This window comes from Folsomia candida, unplaced genomic scaffold, assembly GCF_002217175.1.
Source record: "Folsomia candida strain VU population unplaced genomic scaffold, ASM221717v1 Fcan01_Sc012, whole genome shotgun sequence".
NCBI lineage: Eukaryota > Metazoa > Arthropoda > Collembola > Entomobryomorpha > Isotomidae > Folsomia > Folsomia candida.
The window spans coordinates 4,346,657-4,360,270 of NW_019091204.1; the positions used below are offsets into that span (position 1 = coordinate 4,346,657).

At 35.9% G+C, this 13,614-nt stretch overlaps 2 protein-coding genes across 2 annotated transcripts; both read right to left on the reverse strand.

The window, feature by feature from the left end:
• Positions 1 to 1,093: 1,093 nt before the first annotated feature.
• LOC110855285 (acetylcholine receptor subunit beta-like 1) lies at positions 1,094 to 4,754 on the reverse strand. The gene is made up of 6 exons (XM_022103705.2): positions 4,607 to 4,754; positions 2,829 to 2,995; positions 2,708 to 2,752; positions 2,283 to 2,389; positions 2,001 to 2,208; positions 1,094 to 1,503 (listed from the first exon to the last, which is right to left on the reverse strand). The coding sequence occupies exons 1-6, from the start codon at positions 4,656 to 4,658 to the stop codon at positions 1,330 to 1,332; spliced, it is 753 nt and encodes a 250-aa protein (XP_021959397.1). The 5' UTR covers positions 4,659 to 4,754; the 3' UTR covers positions 1,094 to 1,329.
• A 4,631-nt stretch (positions 4,755 to 9,385) lies between these two features.
• On the reverse strand, positions 9,386 to 13,277 carry LOC110855356 (sphingomyelin phosphodiesterase). Its single transcript, XM_022103784.2, has 5 exons — positions 13,068 to 13,277; positions 12,492 to 12,726; positions 11,568 to 11,972; positions 9,887 to 10,839; positions 9,386 to 9,811 (listed from the first exon to the last, which is right to left on the reverse strand). Exons 1-5 carry the CDS (start codon positions 13,211 to 13,213, stop codon positions 9,505 to 9,507), a joined length of 2,046 nt encoding a protein of 681 aa, XP_021959476.1. The 5' UTR covers positions 13,214 to 13,277; the 3' UTR covers positions 9,386 to 9,504.
• Between the last annotated feature and the right edge of the window lie 337 nt (positions 13,278 to 13,614).

A 13,614-nucleotide genomic window follows, 5' to 3' on the forward strand; every position in this document is an offset into this window, starting at 1 on the left:
ATGAGATCTTCAGCGTCTCCAGATAGGCAATTTATGCATACTGGATCGACCGAATTGTCATAAAAATGGCATAATGCGGCTAATTTTACTGTTGTTCTAGAGCATGTAAATTGTGCCATATTAGCTCTGCATTGAAGTGTTGCTCTTACTAAAGACCATGAAATATTAATATTTAAGAAAACTTGGGGGTTTATGTTTGTATATATAAGTTTGTAAATTGGCATAGATTTACTGTTTTGCATTTTATGAATATCATTTTCAATCGACAGATTATATATTTTACGGATACATGTATTTATTTGTAACATTTTTTGTGAGCATGCATCTAAATTATACAGTTCAGGTATTTCATCTAAAATATGTTTACATTGCCAAGTGTCTAACTTGTGCACAAGTATTTTATACCAATTTGACTTGATACCAGAAGACTTGATACCAGAACCTGATTTTTGTGAGTAGTGTTTCGAAGATTCAAAACACTGGCATGGAAATAGAATAGTGAATCTAGTGTGTCAACATATTTAATTACGTCAATTTGTCTGGATATACATACAGTACACACAAGATTTATTTGTCCATGCTTATTGACCAATTGACCAGCACAATAAATTAAACTGCAGTTATTTATCGTCCACAATAACCCCGACTTTGACCTTAACCTCATGCATTCTGTGACACTAATCTACTCGAAAAACTTTCCACACTCTGAATACATTAACTTCCATCTCAATAAATAAATAAATATTTTGCGTAATAAGACGAAGTTTGATGTCAGCAGTGCTAACTAATTTTTCCCATTAATTAAGAAAATCACTTTTAATATGTACGTATGAAACAATTAATTAATAAATAGATGGACTTCTACTGTAATGGGTGTTGATTTAATTCGTCCCTATTTTTCTTAAGTATATATTTGAAAACTTGTGACTCCAAAGTGGTGAAAACCTGGGATTCTTCTGGGGAATATTGTAATGTTCATGATTAGTATTTACTTATCTTAATTCTAAAAAGATGGTAAAATTTTAAACAGAAATTTTAGCTGGTTTGAAACTTATGCGTAAATATGGTTTGAACCCAAAAAGCCATCATCATGACGAATTAAATTAACACCCTTTATTAGTAAATGTACGAAATCAATTCTTTAAAAAACACCATTATTTAATCTATTTCATGAAATTTAATCCAATTTTCTATACTCCTTAAACCAGCTTCAAAAAACTACACAATTCCAATATTTTCAAAATTTACATGTTAATTTTCTATGAGCATTGTTATATATTCAGTTCCATTAGAGAGGTCGTAGAATGGGACAACTTATGTATTTTCTCCTTAATGTTTTTTGCAAGTCGCCCCTCCTTCCGGTTTTCTCTGGAATCTCAGGGTAAAAAGGATGTTAAAATAGGGTTCCACGCAGCAATCGTAGAATTTCTCTTCCCTCACGGCGGTATTCTGGGTGACCTCCCACTTCCGGTTGAAATAGTCTTCCACGTCGACGAGAGTGTTCTGAAAATTAAACATAAAGTTAAATCTGTTACTTCTCAAGACAAAAAACTTTTAATTGTCCAAAAATGATCATATTTTTTTGCATTTTTAAAAATTCATAAATACAATGAAAATCTAATTCTAATTCTTCAATCTAATCTAATTCTAATAGATTTTTATAATTTGAGGGAAGAAATTCTTAGAGAAAAATGTGTTTAATTTTTGAACTCTGGTTAAAACTTGAATAGTTACAGCGTTTTGGAAAATCCAGATTTTGGCTAAATTATTATTTTTTAATTCCGCTGTGGGCGAAAACATGAGCATTCTGGAAAAGCGAAAAATTCTGGTAAGCTTATTTCTGAGCGTGAAAAATTTAAAGTTAGTCCGATTAAAATCGGCGATAACCACCTTGCACCTCTCCATTGTTAGTATATTTAGTATTTTTTATATAGAACTGAACGTGCATTTAGTTTAAAAAGGGAACATTATTTTTAATAGTGTAGCAATTTTCCCCTTACATTTTTATTATTGTAGAGTTCCAGTCCCATCGTGAAGCCGTCAAAAGTCCACGAGCCGAACTTAAGGGTGCAGATTTGCTCCTCATAGGCGCCATGGTTTAAGGTCAGATTGCAGTAGGTCTGTAGGTGGCAGGGCGGCACCCACAAAACCATCCCGTTCGGGTAAACTATCACATTCGTCTCGAAACACTCCATGTTCGGCTTCACACTGGAATAAAATCAAATTAGAAACATACACAATTAAGGCGGGAATTTTGAAAATCGAAATATTTCTTAACATACCCGTTGTACAAGGTAATGTCTGGCTTCCACACTTTGTCGGCGGGAATGCGTAGTACTCCCACGGGAAATTCGGCCTCGTCCCAAGTAAGCCGGTTGTCCTTCCACAACTATTTTTTTTGAATAAATTAAAGATTACAGATAAAAAAATAAAATTTGTAATAAATTTCCTAATTTCTTAATTTCTGATTTTGTTTAAAGCATTTCATTTCATTTCAAAATCACAGATTAAAAGTTACTTAAATCTAATAAAAAATTTCAGAAAAATTCATCTGAATAAATTTGTTAATTTTGTAATTTCTAATATTTTTAATTAGATCAAAAAGATACAAGAAAATTTCAATAGATTTCTTTTTCAAATTTGTCGCAAAAATTTAATAATATAGTAATTTATTTATTTTTAATTAAAGCGTCTAAAACTTCCTTACCATTCTAATCCAAACGTTCGTATTCATAATATCGTTATCGGCATCCTTTCAAATAAAAATTGAATTCAATTAGATATGTAAATTAACTTTAAAATTTTTTGGCGATGAATGTTCCCCTTACGAAGCTGACATCCAGTAGGGACACGCCCACTTTGACAGTGCTATTTTCCGCATAGTTTTCGGGCTTATAGGTGGCAAAGAGTTTTTCGAAAAGCTTGTCCCGCACCGCGACCCCGGCATCTTCCCGGGTTTTCCATTTCTTTGGAATTTCCGGGTCAAGTTCGGCCTCTGCGATAAAAAATCGAAAAATCAGTCATTTATTCCGCTCAAAGGCATACCTGTTCAAATTCTTTCATTCAATACATAATAAATAAATAAATTCTTCATTCATTATTCAATACGTTCATGAATAATGAGGGAATGTTTTTTATATAAATAAATGAAAAATGAATATTCATTTAATTTTTAAAAATTTCGTGAAGAATAAATGTATAATTTAATTAATTCTTCATTTTTCACTCTAATAAGCCAAATTTGAGATAAAATGAATGAAAAATGAATAAATCCTTAATTCCAAATTTTGAACAAATGAGTACCGAAGAAACGTTTTTTTCCAATTTTGAAACTGAATATCGTCGTACTAATTCTAAAAAGAGATAAGTACAGCTGCTCCTTAATTTTAATCCAGCTAAGTGCAGTCGACGGTTAATTTTACAAGCAGCTATGTGCACAATAAAAACTCGTAAAAACAGCTAACTGCAAGTCCAAAATTATATGAGTTAACAATTGATTAAAACCGTACTGTAAACCGAAATGTGAATATTTGGACTGATAAGGCTAGCTCCAGCCGAATATTTGAAGTTTTAAAGCCACTCCCTCGGTGGGTGTGGTCCTCGTCGCCTATACTAAATGAAGTAAAACATGGCATGCAATATGTCTTTTTTCTCAGGCAGATGAGGCAATCCTGACAGAATATTCAAAATTTAAAAGCCACACCCTCGCGGGTGTGGTCTATATGAAGCTAAGGAAGCTTCTAGCATGTAGCATTTGTTTTCCAACCAGATGACGCAAGTCCGACAGAATATTTGAAATTAAACCCCCCTCTTAGTGGGCGTGGTTTTCGGCGCCTACTCTAAGGATAAGTAAAACTGGGGTTCAAATGTCATCTTTCTCAACCCTGTGGGACAGTCGTGGAGTAACTATAACTGCTTTCTAAATTTAAAAACCACACTATTTTTTCTAGGTAATGACGTATTTTTATGAATTGGTTCCGCGAATGTCACATTAAACATAGCCTACAACACGTATGGGGGTGGGCGTGGTTTTTAACTTTGGATATATTTACGTAACCTAAGGAAACGTGTGGAAACACCGTAGGACTGAAACTTCATGCTGTGTTATGTCTAGTTCAACAGGGGATAAAAATTAAAAGCCACGCCCCCTGAGGGAGTGGCTTATAGATTTTGAATATTCTGTCAGGATTGCCTCATCTGCCTGAGAAAAAAGACATATTGCATGCCATGTTTTACTTCATTTAGTATAGGCGACGAGGACCACACCCACCGAGGGAGTGGCTTTAAAACTTCAAATATTCGGCTGGAGCTAGCCTTATCAGTCCAAATATTCACATTTCGGTTTACAGTACGGTTTTAATCAATTGTTAACTCATATAATTTTGGACTTGCAGTTAGCTGTTTTTACGAGTTTTTATTGTGCACATAGCTGGTTTTAAAATTAAACATTGACTGCACTTAGCTGCTTGTAAAATTAACCGTCGACTGCACTTAGCTGGATTTAAAATTAAGGAGCAACTGTACTTATCTCTTTTTAGAATTAGTACGACGATATGCAATAAAGAAATATGTTTTCAACATTTTAGAAAAATTAAAAAATTCTTACTCGAGTAAGCGGCCAAAATTGCCAGCGTAACGGCGCACAGAATAAATTTCATGATTCTTTCGTAAAAAAAACTCTTTTCAGAAATCTCTTGCAAATTCCGGTCTTATTAAGTGAATGAAATCCATGCGAAATCTACCCTTCTTTTATACATAGCTTAATTGACGTCAGAGTGATGCAGATATTTAATAAAGTGTTCAACATTACGGGGGCAACGGGCATTTTTTAATTCAACTTGATCACTTTTAATTGAGACCAATCAGTGGACAATGTACATGCAAAAAGTGGTGAGTTTTTTCATCGTTTTAATTTACTCCTCTTAAATTTATATTTACATATATTGCGTCGTCGACTCACGTCATATGTAGCATGAACAAATTAATTGGCACGTTTATGTATTTGCAATTTGTAACTTACATACATATGTATGTATGAAAAAGAGCTACCAGATTTCTGCCAATTGACCTCCCCAAAAATTCGGAATTCATTTACTCGTTCAAATCATAATCAGATTTTCACAGTGAAAGATACTTGCAAATCCTTTATTAATACATATAGTACATTGTCATTTATCTATATATCTCCAATAAATATCAACGTATCAATATTTTTTTTTCATTTCGCCCTACATATGTGTGCGGTATGTTGAGAAATTCGTCTATGTATGTAGATAGGTGAATTTGGGATGAAATTAATAAAAAGGTAAGAAATACAGATTTCTTTTCAAGTTTTGAATAAATCAATACTATGTAAGTAAATAATGCTATCGACACATTTAGCTAAATGAATTTTGAATAAATACCATGTCATATTTATGAAGAATGAATGAATAACTATTTTTTATTGGTTATTTATCAGGCTATTCTTAGTAAAAGGGGTATACAATAGTACACATATCCAAACATCTAACTAACAATGGAGGCGCAAACCATGTTCAGCCCAGATTATTTTTTGACCATGTTAGTTTGGAAGAGCAAGTCTTAAGAAACCACATTTGGTTCACCACTTGCGCAGATGCGCAAAATTCAGCACGTTATGGGCGCCACGAGTTCGCAAAACGCATGATTTTTGATGCAAAGTCCAGAGCGAGCTCACCCTCGACCACTTTTTGCGAACTTGTGGCGCCCATAACTTGCTGAATTTTGCGCATCTGCGCAAGTGGTGAACCAAATGTTGTTTCTTAAGACTTGCTCTTCCAAACTAACAAGGTCAAAAAATAATCTGGGCTGAACATGGTTTGCGCTTCCATTGTAAGCATTATATTGGTACTTAGGGGAATGAAGGATTAAATAAATAAAAATTTAGTAGAAAATAAATTTATTTTCTCCAAATTTTAAATAAATAAATAATAAAGGGATACTTTTTTTTTAATTTTTAAATTGAATACATTTTGAGTGCATTTCCATTTTCATTGGTAAAATTATTTTTAAGAGTATATTTAGGCAAGTATTTATTCCTGACGCTTACAGCTCATTATTTTGTGGTGTAAAAAAATCCACAATTTCCTTTCATTTATATATGTAGCAATTTGAATTAACAACTCAAATTTGGAAAGGTATTTAGTGAAAATATGCATTTCATAAGCAAGATTTTTAGATTTATATATATAATAACATTGTGTCATGGTTTGTAAATTTACCAAACAATTTTTGCCATATTTAGATAATTTCCCCTTGTTCTTGGTAACAGTAACCTTTTAACATATATTTAAAACATTTTCTCCGAAGACCACTAATTTCGTAAATTGCACCGATAAAACAGGCTGAGTACATGTGCACTCCTCTAAAACTTGTTGCTTGAGCAAAATATCAGGAAACTTGCCTGCATTTATTTATTAAATCGGCGTCTTGAAGGACAAAGTTTACGATGCTAATTGGTACCCTCTGGGTAGTTTATTTCGTCAAAAATAAACTAATTGGACTATGATTGTTTGTCGCGTCGCAACTCTGCCCAACCAGAGCAAAGTTACGAAGCCGTGCTTTTACGATATTGACATGAATATCCCCACCATGTACATATTTTGAAATGTATCGTTGCTACCCAAATATTTCCTGGCTAGACGGAAATTTTATTTATTTTAAGTTCGCATACATATGTTTATAGGCATGCAGCCCACACATGCTTCTCATACGTACATCATGGAACCCCTTATTAACCGTATTAACCCGGAAGAAGGAAGGTCAGTGAAATAGTATGTGAGATTGTAAAACGGGATAAAACCCAGAAATAAAAAAAGTAGGAGATATGTATTTATTCTCCGCAAACTCATAGATACTTAGTTGTTAAGTTTGGAGTCCCACACGGTCATGACCTCGAGGAACCGCTGGACATTTATCGAAGCGAGCAGATTTTAAATTACTTACGGTAAATATTGCTCTTAAATTGATATCTATATTAGTATATTAAACTTCTAACTTGTAAGACTGCGAAACCCTCTTCAGGTTCAAGAATATTCACATCCATATTGTTGGAATTCTAGGAAACCATAAAACAAACAGGCTCACCTAGCACAGAAACAAAAATGTGGATTCTATTAGGATTATTACTTATTCTGATCCCAGTTCCGTCCAACTGCGTCTGGAATAAACCTGATTTATTCAGAAATTGTCACATCATTCTTTTCACCGTTCAAAATAATCCAAGTAGAGGAAATGCCAGTAATTTTCCTCCGCCATATTTGATAACCTTGTTACGTTCAAATCCATCCAGTCCAATTACTTTGGCTCAACTTCGCATTAAAAACCCTAAATTGGTAGACATCCTAAATAAAGGAAATTCACCCTATGGTTTCCCGACTTACTCAAGGATGACGTTGGTTGTATTTCTTCACCTAACTCCCACCAAATTTGGAGGCAGACCGTATCATCGCGCTATTTTCAAATTATACAACCCTTCCTTCCTCTTTCAACATTGTTCCGACATGTTTACAACGTCAAATTACGCTTCATACGAGGAACGTGTTGGAACAGCCAGCTTGGTGCTTTTCAATTTTAAGATTCCTAATAAAATATTTATTCCATGCATATTTTGCGCCGTCTCGTCTACCTCGAAAGTGCTGCACTCTATTGGAGAATACTACTCCCTTCCGGAAATTGACAGGGCGTGGGCTCGCGTTAATAACAACCTTCAGCAAAAAAGAGTAGTCCTTCTCGGAAATAACATTTTGATTGTGGGCAATCAATGCGAGACTAAAAGATTTAACGTTAAATTGTCAAATTTTAGGAGTTGCACGATTGTCTCACTCTCAAAAATACTAAACTTTACTGTAGCCACTTACCGGGCATGGGAGCCATCCATATATTATGTTTACTTTAACTTAGTTACTGGTAAATTTAGAAGAACTTACGTTGTTTATCATGTTCGTCGTGAAATGGTCCAATATGGATTTGTTACCCCCTTTCCTACAGCGTTTAACGGAATGAGTGTATTCTTATCCCCATTTGATAACTTGGTTTGGTTGATTTTGTTCGCATTCTGTGTAACAATAACGTTAATTGTGGGACTCACTGAAGCAAAGAACTTGGTCAGAAATTTCATTCCAGATTTCTTAGACGTCGTTTGCATTCTGCTCGGTCAAGTGAATGGGGACAGTTTAAAAATGTTTCATAAGAAGAATTGGACAGCTGTAACCATACTCACGGTTTGGTTCTTGGGTGGAGCTTACATAATCATGGGAAATTTGTATACTGGATCAATATTCTCATTTTTAAGTGGAGTAAAGTTACCCATTTTTCCATCAAACTTGGAAGATCTGGTAGCTTCTACCATTCCACTTTTTACGACGTCGTATCATTCGTATGCACATACATCCGGTGGGTACAGCTCGAACCTCAAAAAACTAATTATTCCACAGCACAAAAATTTATTCGGAAACAGGTCAAGCTTTTTCGCTACACTTGAACGCTTAGACGAAAAACTTTTCTTCATTAGAGCAACAACTGAGTACCAATATTTTAAATTTTTGGCAAACATTGATAATTCAAGACCATTAAAGTATCTCAACAAATCGATATCAACAAGAAAAACATTTGCAATTATGGATGTAAAAGGGAAATTGATTTTGACAAGTCGATTACTAAGATGGAATGGTAGTAGATTAATCATTCCGGGAGGTAAAGATACACCACTTAGCATCATTACCTTTGGGGCAGCCAAGAAAAGCTTTCTTTTACCAATATTTCTTAATAAATTGAGACAATTATCAAGCTCCGGTTTAGAAGAAAGGTGGAATAAAATGGAAAATGTGTATTACCCTTTAAGATTGCAATATCTCAGGAATAATTCAACTTTTCCAGTTCATTTCGCGAGAGCTATGGCGGCTGAAAGAGAACCAATCATGTTTTCTGAAGCGGATCCTATTTCGTTGGAATCAGTGGTCGATGTATTTATTTTGTACGTCGTCTTACTAATTTTTGCATGTGGATGCATTCTTATTGAGTGCAAAGGCGTCATAGGAAATCGCATTATAAAATGCATAGTCTGTAAATTAATTAAATTCTGTGTTAAGCATTCACGTATTTATGAATTGCACGTATGATTCTTACGTATTTTCAAGTACAAATCGCACGATTTATTTTCAAATTGATCTTACTGCGTTAAATAGGCATTACTATTTCCCCATTTTACATAAATTGTGTATTGTTTATGAAGTATTCTGCTTGTAAATAAATTACCATTTATTTAGTAGCATTAATATAGTTTAAATTTATTTTTATGTGCTAAATATTTATTTAATTAATAGACTGATCGCTTGTTCAAAAGAAGACGCGGTACCACGTAAGATGAAATTTAATAAAGTTTTTATTTCAGAAACAAATTGATTTTTAACAAATAATTGGAACCTACGTTAAATTTACACCAAAATTATTCTTCAATGTCGCATATTTTGATGAAGGCCCCAGTTAAACTTGACTGATCACGAAAACTGCCGTGATAAGTAATTGAATCAGGCGCGAGCTGGTAGTGACACTTCCTGCCGTTGTACTCTCCGTTGTACTCTCCGTTGTTTCCGATGTCGTTTCCGCTGTAGTTTCACTTCCCCCGGTCGGTTGGGTAGCCGTTGTAGTTTCTCCAATGAGAAAGTATGCCCTGAACCTGTCACAGTGTTTGTAATCGTTCGTATTGGCGATCACCATGTCACAGATGTAGTCCAGCCGACAGCTGCTTGAAGTACAGGAACCTCGCACGTCAGAATCCTTGTGGTAAAACCTACCAGACAGAAATTAGAAATTTTGGTAAGCAATTATTACCTAATTTTAAATTTCTAATTTTTCAATCTTTCACCTATGATAATTCGCGAACAAGTCCTCATTGAATAACATCCGATACGCCAGATCGTCCAAATCTTTAGGCCTAAACGATCCCATATTAAACGTTTCTTTCGCCTTGTACATCAACTTCCATGGCATCGCTCCGTTCGGCTCGACATTAGCGTTCGCTTCGGTCAAGTTGTAAATCCAGGTTTCATGATCCATTATCTCCCACGTGGAATCCGCACCTCTCCCGCCATCGACATGGTACACTTTGAAGCCAGGATTTAGATTTGTATGGGCCGTGGTGGAAGCCCCGATGTACAACGAATTCGCCGGTCGAGCTGGTCTTGCCGAGGAATCGTAGAAAATCTGAACGGCATCGTTGTGCGTGTGACCGTAAAATTGCGCCATGATGATAGCCTCATATCGGAGGATTATTCGTTCAAACTGCGCACTCCACGTTCCCCAACAGCTGCCCGAGCCGGGTGGCATGTGTCCCAAAATGAAAACCTTTTCATTGCTCACTTCTGCCGCTTCTAGAGTATCCGACAACCATTGAAGTTGACCTTCTGGATCGTCCAGCTTATATAGCAGCCAAAAGTTCATGGTATATCCAAAGTTCGTGTTGATAACGACGATCCGCAAGTTGGTGTCTTTATGTTTAATCGTGTAATACCCAGTTTGTCGGAATTGTTCAATGGCGACGGGATCTTTGATTTGGTCCGCATATGCTTCCGCGAAGGCGTTGTACATCCAGGATTTGTCGAAGTCAGAAACATCCCAGACACTTCGAGGTGGATATAAATTGCAGGGGTGAGGTTCGTGATTTCCTAAGACGGGGTAGACTGGGATGGATCTGTCGGTAGGGAAGAGCCTGAGGAGTTTGTCATTCGTGGACTTAAAGTGCTCAAGGTTTCCGAGAAGCGTGGTGTTCCAAACGTTATGCGGCGGAATGTCGCCCGTCATCATGACGAAGTCGTAATCCTGGAGAAGAATAAGAAAATGCCAGAACACTAATTATATATTCATTTAGTGCTGTTCTCGAGCTTGGGCCAATTGCGAATAGCTAAGCTAAGCAGGATTGAGCAGAGTCGCAGCGCAAATGCATGTGCACTAGTTTAATTTGAATTTTAAAGCTTAATCTAATTAAATCGCTCTGGCTCGTTAAAGTTCAAGCTCGAATCGGGCAGCATCAGTACCTAAGCCCGGCAATATTACCATCAGGTCGAGCAGAACCGGGGTCGAGGCGATCAGCTTGGCGCATAAACAACACTAAATATTTTGCAAAATATATTTTCCCTGCCAAGCTTCGAACCCGAAGCTCTCCATTTTTTGGGCTCTTTCCTTCAAGAATTATACATATCGTCGTTGAAGCTGCCAAAGGAGCTAAATCCATTTTGTGTTCAATGCCAAAGGAGCCTAATCTACCTAACTTAACATTGAGAAGGCTCCTTTGGCATTTAACACAAAATGGATTTAGCTCCTTTGGCAGCTTCAACGACGATATTCTCCATTCACACACCGGTTGAACTTTTACAAAAATTGAGAATACTGAGAAACTACTTCAAGTCTCAAATACCCACTAACTATACTGACGGGGGATTTTGAGACTGGCAGAAAAACGTAGTTCCTCAGAATTCTCAATTTTTAAAAAAGTCAACCATGTGCGAATTGAGAATATTACTGTTACTAACAAGGAAATTATTACTTACATAACCCTCAATCGCCGCGGAATATTCGAACAACTCGTTCATCGCGGAGATGGGCATGTCACACTTGAAATCTCCGTGCGGTCCCGCACTTGATGCGTCGTCCACTCCGTCCGCCTCCCAAGCTTGACAACACATGGGTTTCCCGCATTTCGTATCCTTTCCTGCCACGTAATCCAGGTCGAGATGGATATCCGTTAATTGGAGGACCTTCACCGGCACGGTGTTTGCCGGAACAGGGTCAGGATTTAAAATCGCAGGTTTGTCCCCCTTAATTCTGATGACCCAATTGTAAAACTCCTCCGTTCTTTCGCCATCGCAATCTTCACCAGATTTTCCCAGAAGGACTAAACACACATCGATAGCCTTCAATTTGGGATTGTTGTCCACGATGTAGTGAAGATTTTCCTAAATCACATTTTTTAGGTTAGGAAAATTCCGCAATTTTAGTAAATTGTTTACGCAGAGAAATGAGCATCGAATTCAAAAAATTCAATGTAAAAGTATTCATAAAATTACACCAGCATTTATAATTTCTTGCTCCAATTTCTCAATGTTTTTACAACCTATTTTTATGTTGTATGAAACACCGATTATTGAACTGCCCTAAATAAAGTTATACTTTTTTTTTTACTATAATTTCGAAATAGTGTAAAAACCAATTATTATTTTTAAATCTTATAGGTAAAAATGTATAAAAAATTCAAAAAGAATCTTTCGTTTTTGCACGATTATGAAATTTTATAAAAATACAAAAAGGAATACAAAATGAATGAAATACAAAAAAATACAAATTTCATCGTCAACTTGAAACCAAGTTAAATTAACCCCTTCTATGAATAGTTTCAATTATGTAATTAATTAATTAACTAAGTACGTCACTGATTAAATAATTAAATATATGTTTAAAAACAGCACGCATCTTACCGCGTACATGTCGATCGCTCCGGTGCAAACGTCCTTGTGGAGGGCATCGATGACGTCTAACGCCTCACACGCGAGGAGTTTCAAGATGGCGACGATTCCCCCAATGTCTTCAGAGGCGCGCAATAACTCTATCACGACGTTCATGAGGACGCGGCAGGCGAAACAGGGGACGGAAGCGCGCGCTGGTGTGGGTGCGGATAAAGTGTGACTAACCACCCAGGATCGGACCTCGTCACTGTGTTCATTTAGAAAATTATGTTTGTTAAAGTTCAAAATGAAATAAATATTTTACTAAAACACAGAAAGTAGAGATTAAAAATTTACACAAACTTAACCATTTTCCAAAAAAATGTTTCAATAATATGTAAATTTTGAGTGCTTAGGATGACAGAAAAGCGTCAAAAACTTTAGAAATATAAGATCTAAATTCGCTTCGGGGATGATATTTTGTAAATATTTATACAAAATTGTAACCTAATTTTACAACTTAAATTGGGCTAAATTGTTTAAACATTTAAGCATTTAAAAGGGCAACATTATTTTTAAGAGTGTGTAATTTCAATATTTTGTTCTTACTAATGTTGTATCAAATTGTCTTGATATTCCAGTTTAACCGGTAATTTCCTCACAATTTTGATTTGCTCCTCACTCATTTTGGCGTCTGTGACCACAACCCCAATCGCGACCAGGAGGACGACCCATATTCCCACGGATAATCTCATGATTACGGAATGAGCTTTTAACTCTTACCGAGACTAGTACCCAGTCAAAACTGGGCAGACTCAATGGCACATTAACCAGATGAAGTGCAGATGAAGTTGCGAAATTTTAATTACAATCGATCTCTCAACAAGGAAATTATTACGCGCATGTATTTGATCAGGGTTCGCCATGAATTATTTTGCTCTCAAATTGATTAACCTAACAATAACCTAACCAAACCTCAATTTGGATTTCTGAGGATGGTATGATGGACCGTCCACATATTTCATGCGTCAATTTTTTTCCCAGCCCATCTATATCCTATTCGTGATAAGCCTAACATTAACTAGATGGGCAAAGCAATACACCCATCTTTCGGACGTCGTAATGATGCATGTTCCTTAAATCTGGGGGACTTTCG